Genomic DNA, 15,257 nt, shown 5'->3' on the forward strand with positions numbered 1-15,257 from the left:
CCTTTTAGAGTTCAAAAATATAGTTCCTCAACAAATTAGATCTGTAAAAGTGGTCAGCTAGTCATTGTTGTGGGATGTATAACCATGGTAATTAGTGAAATGTCAGAAATGGGTTGCAGATGGACGTTTGCCTATTAAGAAATGTTTTTCCGTTGTTTTCTTGCAAATATCAGGATTCCAATGCAAGATAAAATAAACCAAATATATTTTAATAAACTTACAAAGACTGTGACCAAAGGACACTGCAGGGAAAAGCAGGATAAAGCCAACAAAAAAAATGATAATAATAATAAAAGGACAAACCAAAACTCAGGGGAATATGTAAGAATGAGGCAGGACACAAAATGGCAAACAGCAGGATAAACAGAAAGTCAGACAAAGAGCAGAGACAAAAATATATATTTACTCAGGGGTGTGACGAGACACCAGTGGGAGGCTGTTTAGGGCAGGACAGCTCAAAGAATAGCTGGCCCGTGCTTGTAGACAAATCCAACACTTTCAAAGTGAACAAAGCCGTCACAAGGAGTATCTTCAGTTTTTTTGCTGACTGGTTGAGAAGCACACGTTTTCCCCCCACAAACAGGTGGTTGCTAGGGGGTTACTGTAGGTCTGTGTGATTGGAGCTTTAGCGATCATTTTCTCTCCAGCAAGCACTAGCAACCAGCCAGGGAATGCTCATTTTTACCTCATGACCAGTTAGACCATCTAGGCCTCTGTGACTGGGCCTTATTCAGCTACAGTGGTCGGTAAAATAAATGACGTATACACAAGCCAAAGCAGCAAAAATACCACACACATATTTCCTCATCCTTGCCATTCTTTTGCTCTCCCGCCTTGTCTTTTTTTAATCTTCCTCTATCTGTCGCTCTCTCAAACACACAAAAACACACAAAGCCCTGCACCATGTTGATACCTGTCAAGCTGTCTCTAAGCTTCACTGCTGTAACTCTTTTTCTGATCCTTAGTCTTTGAAGTGTCATAGTGCAGATGATGATCATCAGGGGATTGCACTCACATCTTATTAGTGACATTTTGAATTGAGTGTCAGTGTATGTGTGTGTGCATGTGTCTGGTTTATGATCCTGTTTGCAGTCCTTCATGTTCAGACATACTTTTGAGGGTTAATGTTGATACACTCTTGTCATTTACAGTCAAACTGATCATATATAAGTGGCCTGTCAGAGCAGAAATAGTCTTCAGTGGTATTTTTTACTGATCTGCAGTTAACGTGATGTAAGTGGCAAGCAGAGCATGTAACTTTTTAACTGTCTGTTTGCTTTTTTTTGATGGACGGGTGTAAAAGCAACAGTAAAGTTTTCTTAACTTGAACCAGAAACCATTCAGCGTGTTTGTTTATTTCATTCATTTATGCTCTCAAATCCAGAGTTTTGTGCAACAGAGCTGTGTTAAGCGGGCATCACAGAGGAGTATCGTTGAATACCTCTTTGAAAGCTATCCTTCTGTTATTTCCCCAAAGGTTGGATAAAAAGCTAAGATACCATAAAGACAAAACTAATCAAAACAGCTTGTTAATTTTATTGAATTGAAGCTGTCAGCCAAGCTTCCTCTCATTTAAATTTTTAAATTGTTAAAGATATACAGATTTTACAGTCAAAGCATTTCCCAAGTGCTGTTAAAGAGAGCAAGGACTTTTTAACAAAGCATTTCCAAACATCCTAGCTTTTTGATACTTTGCACATAGACAAAAAAAGTATGTCACAAAAACAAAAAACTACAAGGGTCAAAATCAGTCCCTGTGAGGCCTAATAGTCAGTTGTGTATCCTTTTTGCTGGATAACAGCCTGCAGTCATTTGCTCTCTCATGCTCCTCCAGATGTGATGGCCTTCAGTTCAGCCCACAGATTGTCACTGATTCAAGTCAGGGCTTTGCCTAAGCCAGTCAGTAACATTCTCTTTGGCCTTCTGGAGGTAGTTCTTCATCAAGGTTGTTGTCGTGTTGGAAGACAAAGCAACAACTCAGACTCAGGTTTGCTGCCGACTACTGGAGGTTTACTTTCAGAATCTTCACATTTCCGATTCCTTCCACCTTGACCAGATTCCCACTTTCAAGACGCACTGAAGCGTCCCCACAACATAATACTGCCACTACCGTGTTTCACTGTAGAGACACTGTTCTGTTTTGGGTTTTACACCTCTTCCGTCTTTCTCCAGCACAGGCAGTAGTTTAGTCTAGTTTATTCTCATCTGAACAAAGGATGTGCTTCCAGTTTGCATGATCCTTCTTCAGCTTGTACTCGGCATCCTTCACTCTGGCTTGAAGTGGCGTTTTTCCTGGTCTGAGACTTCAAAGTCCAGTCCTGTTCATGGTCCTACTGATGGTCTTTTTTGAGACCGCAGTTCCCAGCTTGACTAAGTAATTTCCTCGTGTCTTGGTAGTTCTGTTGTTTTTGGACACATCTCACTAGTTTTCTTTCCAGAGTCTGTGAAATCTTTTATTTCTTTCTTTCTGCCCGGCTTGTTCTGCACTGTGTGGCTCTCTTTCAACTTCTTGATGATACTTCTCACTACATTTCTTGAAACACTGTGATAACTTTGTTTATCCGTCTCCTGCTTTGTGAGCTTCAACAATTGTTTTTATTAAGTCTATACTGATTAATTTAGTTTTTTCTCAAGTGGCAGCTCAAACCCTTGCTTAAATTTTGTACTGTGTGGAAAAAGTTTTAACTTTATTTAACTTGATTTTACAAGCTTAGAGCATTACAAAGATAACGCACATTATTGCAGCAGTGGTTTGTGCTACGGCTCAATAAAAAGGTCAGTTTTTCAGGGGGATGATAACATTGACCCATCGACAATAATTCTGTTATTGTCTGCAAGTAGAAATAATGTTATATTAAAAAACATGGGGAAATGTTTACAAAGCTTTAAGTTTCACAAGGGGATAATAATTTCATTCTAAACTATAGATTTCTGCATATTTAATAACTTTCAAATATATAGGCTGTATATATAAATCCTAATAAATAGATGTCCTGAAACAGCCAACGCTTTATTAAATTTTCTCTCCATCCACTGCTGAGGGTACTCAATGCCATTAGTTTGGAATGAGGTAATTAAGTTCTTCACTAAAGCAGAAGAGAAAGAACAGCATATACCTCTCCAGTTGTGTTTTATCTTTCCTCCCACTCCATAAATGTGTATAGAACAAAATGAGCAGCACAAAGTTTGTGTTGTTTGCTAACTAACAAAATGATTTTCAAAAAAATGGACATTCTAAATTGGTTTCTAAATTGGTGGAAATTTATTTGTTACCGTGATAAAGATATCAAGTACAGAGTGTTTTCTTTCACAAAGATGAGTCGCTAGGTACGTTTTCATCACCCAAAATCCCTGCTGGGAAGCATTTGTTCTCACATAGATCCCCTTCTTCCCCTGCTAAAGATCCTTGTTTTGAAACCGGCAACTATTACCACAGTAACAGGAGTTGTCTTTAGCTTCAAATAATTGTTTTTTTTTTCTTTTTCAAGCAGGCCACTGCTGCTTGAAATCAAACCCGAGTCTCTTGTGGTCAGATTGTTGTGCCTACATGCTACAACAAAAGGCTTTACTTTGGAAAGATGTTTGTCAGATATCTGTGCAAAAGGTTTTTGAGGCTTTGGTTAAAGAAAACAAAATCCTATACACCTACTCCATATATTTGCATGCTACATTGAATATAGCCTGCGAAGTATTTTACTATAACCTAAAATATTCATGACAAAACATGAACGTTTAGCAAACGTTCATGCTGTTTCAAATCTTGAGGTGACATTTCTAAAAGTTTTATACTCACTTAATCTGCTTTATCGCGACTATTTGCCTGCGGCCTGATCGGACTGGGTTAACAATGAAACTGAACCCACTCTAACTGTCATCAGCTCTGATGTTTCTACTTTAAATCCTGGACATTGCCACACCTGCTTCAAAACACAGAGAAAGGGACAGAGGAGAAAAAGAAACAAAAATATTTCTCACTGACACATTACTTGCTCCTTCTTTTGCCGTAAGTCATGAAGCTGGCCTTCTTGACCCCATTAGAACATCTCTATGGCTTTCACCTGTCTCTGGCAACTGAAATAAAAGTATATCCAGGGTTAATCGTAAGGTTAATGTGCAGTGTGAACTCTCAGGGTAATTAGTTCACTTCTTATTGATTGACCTCCACACTCGACCTTCCGTTGGGAGCTTTTATAGAAAAGTGAAAGGGTGGGAAGGAGGGAGGCAACGGGTGACCAAAAAGGACGGTAAAGATCCCAAGCAATAAAGCGTTCAAGGTTCTATTGTACGAGATTCTGGCCGCTTGCTTCCTTTGCAGTAATGTGTTAGGTGTCAAAGCAATTGACCATTTAGTTCCACATAAGCCCCATACACCATTTAGGCCTCACTGGTTTTTGTTAACTTTTCGCCGATGCAATCCTTTTCATTTTTCCCCCAGACTCTAAGGGCATTCTTCCATGTAAAGGGAGATGGGAGAGATAAAAGGAAAAAAGAAAAAAAAAGGATGAACAAAGACGTGAAAGAAAGTGTTTAGGTTGCTGAACACGGAGAAGGACAAGTGGGGTGATGCTGTAAAGAAGTAAAAGAGCATGGCGGTGCCCGAGTGCCGATCGCTGAATGTTAAACGTATATGCCGTGAATGGTTGAGCTCGGGGAGCTCGACGGGGAGGAACGAGTCCGTTAAAACTTTCTGTCCCCTTTTCACAAGTTGTTGGGCTTTTTTTTTTTTCACCTCCTGTATCCATGTGTAGTCATGTGACAGTTTTATTTTTATGTGTCTCACAGTCACTGTCTATGTCCCATGTGCCACCTCCCCACACCCTCTCTACCAACCCCCCCACCCCACCCTTCTCTCCACCTCCAGGGAAGCTGGCGCAGAAAACTGGGGCACAGAAGGCTGCCAAACGCTCGCGTCAACCGCTGTCCATACCAAATGCCTGTGCAGCAGAATATCCACCTACGCCGTGTTAGCGCAGCAAGCTAAAGACCCGGTGAGTCACCTATGCAAAGCCTGATGTACTCTGTGGGACTTTGGGGTGTTAACGAGGCAACTACTACCAGGAGGAGAGGGAGCACAGGTCAGTGAGCTGATTTTCTGTACGCAGACTCCAGCCACTATCCCCGTCAGACATATCACCGAGAACTACGTCTCTTAAGTCATTTATTGAGTTAACAGAAGGATATGGATGGGTGAGGCTGGCACGACTAGCAGAGCTTTATGTGAGATGTCTTACTTTATAACAATGAGAGCAGGCTGAGTGGGGCTGTCAGTTTTAAAACTGTGACACAGTACTGTATAAATGGCTATTTTGATCACTGTGTGTTTGTCTAATTATATGTTGACTGGCTGTCATTCTTCCCATTACGCAAGTTTGGGGTTTATTTTTGTTTGTTTGTTTTTGAGCTTAAACTTGATGAAGGTCGGACTCTTTCAGTCCCGTGTGATGTGAGAGAGGCGAGGCGACGGGAGGAAGGAAGAGATTTTATTGTGTCTCTGTGTGACTTTTTTTTTTTTTTTTGCCTGGAGCACATAACGTGTTCCTCTATAAATAGTTCACGTGGCTCACAGTGTGTGTTTGACGTGACAAAAGAGGGCTTTTTAGCAGTTAATGGTAATGCACATTCTGATTCACTGACCTGTTCTCCTGCTCTAATGGTCATCTAAATACCCGATCACCTTCCTCGTATATCCACCCAAAGGACCCTAATTCTCTCACCGCGTAACACCTCACACTATCACCCCATTTATTTTACACCTTACCTCTAATTCATTATTTTTACCCATTTTCTTGCTTCCCTTATTCCTTTTAGCTGTTTTTTTTTTTTTACCTGCGAATCTCTTGTAAGACCCCCCCCCCCCTTGTCACTTCTTTTTTACCCCTGTTCACCTTGTTAACATTTCCAGTTTTCATTCTCACTTTATGCTGCAGCTCTGACCCCTACACTGTGGTCACAAAATGCTCCCCCTTGGCTTTGGCTCTTAATTTGCCTCTCTGATTACTTGTACTCAAAGCCCACGAGAAGACCGGTTGCTTAAAATATTCAAAGGAGCAAAAGGAGATGAGGTTTGGGTACATTTTTGTCACACATTAAAATCTCTTTTGTGATTCTCTCTTTTAATGGTTAGTTCTCTAGTAAGCGCTGGAGAATAACTGTGTGTGTCACAGAAATGGAAAGTGATTGTAAGGAACAGAGGATTTGGAGGGTGGAGGAAATGTTCAACCAAACAGAAAAGGTAGTCTGGTCTCGGCTCGCAGGCAGCTTAGGGAGAGAGAGAGGGCCAGAGAGATGGAAAGTGGATGTTTTCTGCACTCACCTGTAATGCATTAACAACCAGCATTGCAGAGATAAAGAGCCGTGCACTTATGTGGCCCTGTTCGGCATAACGCATTGCTTCTGTATTGTGCTCACCGATGCCGTGCATTTACCCTTTGCTTTTTTTCTTTTTTTATAAAATGCATTTCTATCAGCTCATTGTTTAGCTGCCAGGCCATCTGCTTTACTGTTTAGAGCAATGGCAGGTCAGTGTTTCCCACAAAAAAGCTCTGAAAAACCCGTACTGTACTTAGCATAGCTTTTGTCAGCAGAAGAAGATCAAACATTGGGAACAAAAAAAAATTGGAATTCATCAGTACCCCTACCTGGTCGCACCAAAAAGAAACAAATACAGTTAAAAGAGTATGAATATTGGAGGTAAGTTTCTTATACATCCCCCTGGCTAATGTTACACCCCTTTTTTATAGCAAATATTACCGCATACCAAATGTGCCTCTGATGCCATTGCTCTAAAGAAAAATTAAGTTAGAGGCAGAATATTGTAGTGAGTTGCAGCATATTATAAATGCTTCAGTCTCAAGGAAAAAGAAGGGAGGAAATAAAGGGTTTCATGGTTGCCGCACTCATTGAAAACTGAGAAATGAGAACATCTAATTGAGTTTATCTAAGCTGAATGCAGTTTTAGTCTTCTTAACAGCATAGTTACAAGAATCCTACTGTTGGGTAGCATCTAGTTGCCAGTGCAGACACGGCATTGAAAAACTCCTGTCACAGTCACATTCACTTCTGTTTCTTGTTATCCCCAACCTTGGATGAAGCCGTGCAAGTGACAGCTGCCTTGAACGTTTCCTGAGACGGATCAAGTCATTTAATCCAACGCAAACATGGATAAGCCAAGTTGACAGTAGTGACACTGACTGGCGTCGCAACTTTTAGATGACCTCCCTGTTTTAAAGGAAGGACTCAGTAAATTGCGTAAACCTGAGATAATCAGCTGGTTTGTAAGCCTCAAGATTTCCGTGTCCTGCTTTAGGATTTATTAGTATTATTATTCCCTTCTGTTCTATTTCTCCCTTCTATTAACTGTAAAGAGGGTCAAAATAAGGGGATGGCTTTCAGGTAAGAAACTGCAGTTATTCATTATTTTTGTACCTCAGAGCTTGAATTACTTCACAGGGGTCTGGAAGCCATTTCAGACCCCAGGGAAACATTAACTCCCCATGATATGGAAAACACAATAGCTTTGACCCATAAGCCGAACGGGTCATTCCGGCCACTGTTTCTGGTTCCTGCGACTCCTCTTCCAGCCGTACAGTATTGACTTTTCCCTCGCCACACAGCAAGCAGGTCGACCGAGTTGACTGATAGAGGGCCAGGAGAGGGGGGAAACAAAAAAAAAAAACCACATTGACTTTTTTTTACATTTGTGACATCTGTGAAGAGTGTGGTAGTCATTAGTGATTCATCAGTCAGCCCCCAGTGCTGCCATTTAGACCCAGTGCACAGGACCAGAAGGTGTGTGGGTTAGTGTTTTTGTGTCAATGGCTCTCAGTCAGGAGCTGTTGCTGCTGGTGCTGAGTGCACTTTGTTGCTTTAGGGTGCTCCAGAGTTAGCTTTTTACTCCAGTGGAGATTGGGTTGTGTAAAAAGAAGAGAGAGAGGCAAATTGAATTTGGCAATAAATAAAAAAAGAAAGAAAGAAAGAAAGCAAGAAAGAAAGAAAGAAAGAGCCACATTCAGACATGCGAACACACTGATATATGGTGGTATGCACTTAAAAACACTTAACATGCACAAGCCTGCATGCATGCATGTAAGTCTGGGCGAATGAAAACGCGCACACAGATGCTCAACACACACACACAGACAAAGATGCACTCATATGCTCTGTCCAGGCTGTGTGGCTGTTGGAGCAGTGCTGAGTATCGGCAGACCAGCTCTGACAGCTTATCCTGGGTTACGGCGCGAGGGACAAGGGGGGCTGAGGATTAACCTCCATGTTTAATAGAAAAGGGAGGCAGCGGGAGTGGGGGTTGGGGGGTAGGTGGAGGGATTTAGAAGCAGTGGTGCCATTACAGGCCGTTTACAGTGGAGTGAGGGATAGCCAGTTAATCCTGTTTACTTTCTATAGCCTCTGAGATTTCCGTGTGTGTATGTGTGTGTCCTGCGTGTGTCCTGCGTGTTTGAGTGTCTATAGAGACCTTTCGCTATCAGACACGAGACAGAGGTTTTTTTGTTTTTTTTTTACTTTAGCGACACAGACAAGCGAGAAAGAGAGAGGGAGAGGAGGAGGATTTGATTGAGTTAGGTCATGAAGGAATACTAAAAGACCAAGCCACTTAATTCTTAAGATGACTCCAGTGGGAACACACAAACCCCACGGATACGTCTGGACTCTTTGCCTGCGCAGAGCTCACGGAGATCACGGGATTTGGAGCTGAGGGAGGTACTGGCTTTATAAAAGTCAGTTTAACGTTTTGCACCTCCAGTCAATAATGTGACTTCCACGTTTTTTTCCCCTTCGCATTTGTCAGCCCATAAAGCCGGTGCTCAAGTTGTGTTGACATTAAAGCTAATAGCAGCTTTCAGGTGCCTCTCCGAACTTGCATTCAAATACACTGAGCTCGCCTAAGCAGGCATCCAGAAATATGAATGGACAAGAGAGGTCAGCGGTTCACAACAGCACCTGAGACTTTGGTTTAGTCAGCACAGATGAGCGCACAAGCAAACACACTCGACTTGAGCGAGGAGGAGAAACAGAAAGAGGGATTTTCTCATTTTCTTTAACTTATTTATGAGCCAATTACTGAATCAAAGTAAGTCGCTCCAAATAACAATATCCGAACTGATGTCTTTCTGCTGTAAAGGATTTCTCAGAGCTTCTTCTACCTGCCACGCTAACTGCATTTGGCCCAATCATTCTTATGAAATGATTGGCTTTGCCTGAGATAAATCGAGTCTTTTTCGTCTGTTATCATCAGTGCTCGAGGCACCTAATCAGAATGGAAACATTTCAGAACAGGGCCTATTATTTAGACTAATAATGGCCACCGTGCTTGATTTGACTGTGGAAAAGACGATAGGGATGACTGAAGTGCTTCAAGGTGGCGACTCATATTTTAACTTATTAGAATTTAACTGGCAGCAGTGTTTGGAGAGAAAACAAGGCCTGACCTAGACCAAGCGAGACTGCAAGGTTATGGTATGCAAATATGTCGCACTTGTCAGATGTAATTAAAGGATGAGGGGGCGCTAAAATTTATGAGGGACTCGGCATAGAATTGCATTAAAATCTTTTAATCCTTTGTCACATTAATGAAGGGTTAGCCAAGTGACAGCGATGACACAGGAAATTATGAATAAACAGGTGTAATGATTTAGTTGCGTGTTTGTCTAAAGATGCACAATGCCTGAGCGTGGGCAGGGCAAAGACTTGTTAATTAGATATTCAAAACTGAGTGGAAAGTGTGTGTTTTTCTTAATATAATTAGAGGGTCAGAATGTGTTGGAGGCGTTGGTTTTGACTGAATTTTTTAAATGTGAAATACAAATTTGGTCCACAAGATCCCTTGAGGGGAAAAAATGTGTCTTGGTGCAACTGGCTTTTTGTTTGCCCGTTGTCTTGAAGGCCTTTCATTTTCTTGCTCGCGTTCTGCATTTTGCATCAACAAACATCACAAACCTTGAACATTATGCAAAAACGGCAACACGTAAGGGAAAGGCTTCGCTTTGTGACACGGCGTCAGCACTCCAAGCTCAAGCAGGCTTTTGGTTTCTCTCGAGGCAACTGAAGTCAGAGTCAGTTAAGTTGAAACCTCGAGGGTTTGCAAAAATAAAAATAAAAAAGACTCAATTTGAAGTATTTTGCAGTGAGTATGTAACTAGTGCTATGGCAGCAAAACAGGCAACTGAGCAGCAGGATTGCTAGATTAGCAAAAGAGTTTTACCTTCGATGTAGTGGCACAGTGTGCCTGGGTGTACTGTTGAGTTTGTATGTACCTGTGTGGGAATAAAAGGGGCAAGTGACTGCCTCGAATTGAAAATGTCATTTTTTCCCCACTTTTCACAAGGGGCCTAGTATTTTCAGACCCTACATGGGAGGACTCTGAGAAACACTGCAAAAATATCAATGCTGTAAGTGGTAATGAATACTCAATATGTTCTCATTAACAAATAATAAATGTGCACATATTGATTATTGATTTTGCTGCAGTACATCCACTATAGGGGGAATGAATGGATAGCTTAAGCCTGTTTCCTGCCATCACTCAATAGGTTTTCCTTCCCAAAATTAAACATTTAAAATTCAAAGTCAGGCGATAATTAACTGTTGCTAGAACAAATTTAACCATCTTGTATTATATTACATGTAATATAAGCAGAACTATTATAGTGATGTCACCTGCCAGACACACCAGTAGTAATTAATTTCCATGTTAGCTAAGACTAGTAAGATGTGTAGTGAAGGAAATTTATAGATGGGGACCAAACACTAATGTGTTCAGTGTCACTGAATATGAAATATAGCTTTTGTCGCCCTTTGTAGATCAGGGTCTGGCTGCTGTACTGGGGTCAGCTTGCACTCAGCTTCATCATCTCTCCAGGCTCTTGGCTAGTTTTGTGTCAGCACGTTTGTCTGTGTAGATGGTAGGGCTGTTTGATACTGCAGATTTTGGTATTGATCCGATACAGGGCCAGAATAAAGGCAGCTTTTGTAGAGGCAAGCATTGTGTCATGATTTGCAAATTCTGAACACATTTCACTAGCCGCTAAATCACTGTGATTTCTGCTCTCCACTACAATTAGTTAAGAGGACAAAAGCTTTTCATGTCTTCTGAAGATGTGAATGTGCCTGTCTCTAAAGTACTTGGCTCAACCTCTGATCTTTAAATGTGTTATATGCTAAAAATAAAATAAAATTGACAGTCAACACAAAAAGGTTCAGTGATTTTTCATTATGCATGTTTGAAGGATATTTCTTTATTTCTAACAAGAAAACATGTTTTGTTTAACACACGTCAGTGGGCTGCATACTGAACTTAGAGGACAGAAACAAAGTATTGATCCCACTGCGCTAGTATTGATCTGATACCAATATCAGTGGTGGTATCAACGCTATCATTATTCAGATCAGTCTGCTCAGCTCTAGCAGGTGCTTGCAAGGATGTTCTTTTTCTTTCCATCTGCCCAGCGTGTAGATTGTATCTGAAAACTGTAACATAATCACTGTGTTTACTGCAGTACTGAAAAGCTTAATCTGATCATGCTACTTTGGAATTCAGCACTAGAAACACACATACAGATAAGTGAATTTTTTGTAATAAATACTGGATAAATTCTCCCGTTTGGTGGTGCCCTTTATTGTTCATATAGTTAGTAATTTTGTGCACTTTAAGCACATCACCAACCAGCTGCAGTATTTGTACAGTGATAACTTAACATAAGGATACATATTAAACAGAAGTTGTCTAATCAGTCATAGGAAGACTACTTTTGCCAGCTAAGTTCAATATTCACATTTTTCTTCCAGTGGGAAAGTTGTAAGAGCAGTTAATGGAAAACGGGCCTTTTGGTGCAGGTGGACATGGAAAGCCACTAGTGAGGAGCAGGTCTGAATGTAGGGGGGAGGAAAAAAAATAGGGGAAGAATGAGAGCCAAAGAGAGGGAGATGAAGTGAGGGAGTGGGTGGTAGCAGGATAGGTAGGAGGGGGTGGGGAGGAGGAGTGAGAGGAGATAAGTAGGTTAAACTTCCTGAGCTCAAAATAGCTATCTTCTCCATCACATGGTAGCCAATCTGCCCAGGGGAGCCTGGCCATATACAGCAGAGCCTCAGCGCACTCACTCTTTCTAATCTGCACTCTGTTTTATTCTCTCCTCCGACTGCATCAAAATATCACTATATCTATCTGGGGCAGGGCATCTGTGTGAGCCAGTAGCCTCGGGCCCGATGTGTTACGTTTAGTGTTTTTGAGCGTGTCTGTTTGTGTGGGCGTTTCCTCTTTTCATTTCCCCTTATTGTAGCATCCTTCCATATTATGAAATAAACCCTTAATCTCATCACACACCTAACCGCCACCAATTTAGACAATTCTGTTAGACAAATTGACACGATGACGAGTTCAGGGACAGTTTGAGGGGTTTAGATAGAGCACACTTAGAAATGAGAGAATCGTTTATTTGACTAGTTTTCTAGCAGAGGCTAATTTAAGACGGATTCAAAAACTGAGAGGGAAAAAAGGTGATCCTGCAGCCTTTTTTTAAGTGCCTGTGCCTGTGTGCGTGCATGCGCTTGTCTGCTTGTCATTCCCCATGCATCGCCCTGTGTTTGATCTGTCAGACCTCAAAAAACACAAGTGCCTGTGTATCCTTTGACCTTCCATTCTTCGTAGTATCAAACACAGTCAGTCTCTCTTGTCTCTCGCTCTCTTTCTAGGCCCTTCCCTTTTTCCTAGAACAGATGCTTGTCATATGCCCTCTTTGTCTTTTTTTTTCCGTAGATCTCGCCTTCGCTATGAGGCAGTTTTGATTATGTTTCACCTCCATTCCCTTCCCAGTGTGTTTGTGTGTGTGCCGTATTGGTATTCCAACCTATTCCGCTTTCCTCTGGAGAAATTGGCTTCCTTTGATGGGCCAGGGGAAAAAACCACTAAAAGACAAGCTTTGACTTTCTTGCTTTTTCAGTCTCCCTATCTATTTCGCTCACCTCCTACTCTTTGCTTTTGCTTACTTGTCCTTAGCTCTTCCTACTCCATCTCCCTCTCTAAATTTCTCTCTTACTCGTTCTTTTCATGTTGGTTTCTCCTCTCCTTTCTGATGGGAATAAAGAAGTCTTCGTCTTATGCTTCCGTCTATTCAGATCAAGTCGAATACACACACAGGCACACGCAGCTTAAACACTTACCTTCAATTACTTAGCCCATCTGCCTGGATGTGCCTATGTGTTCAAGTATGTGCTTTATTTGCAGTAAAAGACACCTTGTGCCACGGGTACGTACAGTGATAAATCTTTGGGATGAAAGGGAAGGATAGTCGCTGCGGGGGGTAAATTGAGGTAAATTGTGTGATTGAGAACTTAAAAGCGGGCCAAACATCAAGCCCATTTGGGACGCGGCGGGGTGCATGCTTTCCACGCGGCTTCATTTGTCTGTTCCTCATGCTTTCAAAGGCACACCTCAGGAGCAGAGGTACGCTGTACATCATGACCTAAATCACTTAATTATGCGCTGTGGTCTCGTACTTTTACCCTCGCGCATAAGAAGTCATCAAATGAGTGTATAATTGGTACACAGCAAGTGTAAAGTGAGTGTTTGTCAAAGCTAGCTCTGTGTCTTGGCAGCATTGGTCAGTCATCACAGAAACAGTTCGTTCTAGTGGTTTGAAGGAGAGTCATATTTTAATCTGCAGTCATTTACACTTGGTGGAATAGCTCTGTTCTGGTACCTCACTACCTTTTAACTCGCATACGTAATATACAGAGCAGGCATCGGTAACAACAGGTTGATTAATTAAGTTAGAGCTTTAAAGGCAGAGCTGAGGCAGAGGTGGGTTGTAAAGCAGCTTGCAGATGTGCTGAAACTGTGGACAGGCTAAAGCAGCTTAAACACAGCAACAAGCCTCAGAGAGAGTGGATTTGTAGAAAGGACAAAGCAGAGTCATCAACACTTGTGGGATGTATACATCAATTCAGGGGTGTCCAACATAAGGCCGGGGGGGGGGGGCAGAATTGGCCTGACAAAGACTCCAATATGGCCCACTGGAAGGCTTTGGGAAATGTGAAGGAATGCATATAGATTCCTATTGATAAAGATTAATTATACTATTCATACCATTCATATTACAACAAATAGTTAAGTAATAGATAATCAGATAACTAACTTATTAAATAACAAGTAACTATTATATCTGATATAGAATTTTTTTTCTATAATAGGGGAAAAAGAACGTTATTATAATTACAGGACAATCTGGACAATGAGCTAACAGAAGCGTTTCTGTAATTTTACACATTTATCAATGTTGAAAATTGAGACACATAGTTGAAATTGCATGTCTTTTTTTTTGTAATAAGACATGCCAGTTATTGAATGTTTAATTAAATGTCTTTGCACTGATAGAAAAGGGAGTTTAGTGTTTACTTTGACATCCCTGCATTAAGTGATATTTAAGGAGAGTGGCTCAGCTTTTTGTAGCCTGCTTAAACTAACGCTAAGCCTCATTAAACTGATGATGTAAATTTAATGCAAGGATTAGTTGGTCCTGCAAAAGATGCTGTAGGTGAGCTTTATTTTTTAATTTTGTTTCAGTTAATTATATTTCCTCAGTGGCTCCTGATTATCATATCGTTAGTGGATATTTAAAGCAGAAAAGCAGCAACAATTACGTTATCTGGTGTTTAATGATGGTCACAGAGCTCGCTTTCATAGACATGTTAGCATTATCAAATGTCGATGTCACAGTTGATGCAACTTCAGTGGCATAAGCGCCATCATCATTAATCAGTCAGTTTGGGAATGTTTCCTAGCAACTGGAACAAAACCTCGATAGCAAGACCAGCACGTTCAAGTTCAAACAGATATATACTGAGATGTGCTTTGTTGACAAGAGCAAAATACTCAGGCTGTTTTTTGATGCAGGCACATGTCTCTTGTAATGCCTTGCAACTGCACTGAAGTATCCATCTCTCTCCCTCTCCTGTTTCTGTTCTTTCCTCCCGCTATTAGGACATGGGTCCTACCAGCATGCCCTCTGTGCCCCTTATGGTGGGGTGCGGCATCTCCTGCACCGCTCTGCTCATCCTGCTGCTAATATATGCTGCCTTCTGGAGGTGAGAGCTCACAAACACACTGAGAGACACATTTGATAGAGTAATGGCAGTGTCAGTATTCATACATCAACTGTGCTCACAGTGGTCATTTTCTCACTAGCAAAGTCTCTTTTGTGTCTGTCATTTGCTTTGCCAAAAACTCCAATGAGGCCTAATAAGGA

The 15,257-nt window shown here is 41.3% G+C and overlaps 1 protein-coding gene across 13 annotated transcripts in view; it reads left to right on the top strand.

Annotated features, from left to right (window-relative positions):
• The window catches only part of adgrb2 (adhesion G protein-coupled receptor B2), a 258,273-nt gene that overhangs the window by 191,259 nt on the left and 51,757 nt on the right, over positions 1 to 15,257 (top strand). For all 13 annotated transcript variants that reach the window (XM_040020287.1, XM_040020285.1, XM_040020280.1 and 10 more), the window contains 2 exons: positions 4,862 to 4,988; positions 14,993 to 15,096. In XM_040020287.1, coding sequence (XP_039876221.1) covers positions 4,862 to 4,988; positions 14,993 to 15,096 — 231 coding nt within the window. The remainder of the gene's footprint in view (positions 1 to 4,861; positions 4,989 to 14,992; positions 15,097 to 15,257) is intronic.

Source organism: Simochromis diagramma, unplaced genomic scaffold (genome assembly GCF_900408965.1).
Source record: "Simochromis diagramma unplaced genomic scaffold, fSimDia1.1 OVJJ01000753.1, whole genome shotgun sequence".
Taxonomy (NCBI): domain Eukaryota; kingdom Metazoa; phylum Chordata; class Actinopteri; order Cichliformes; family Cichlidae; genus Simochromis; species Simochromis diagramma.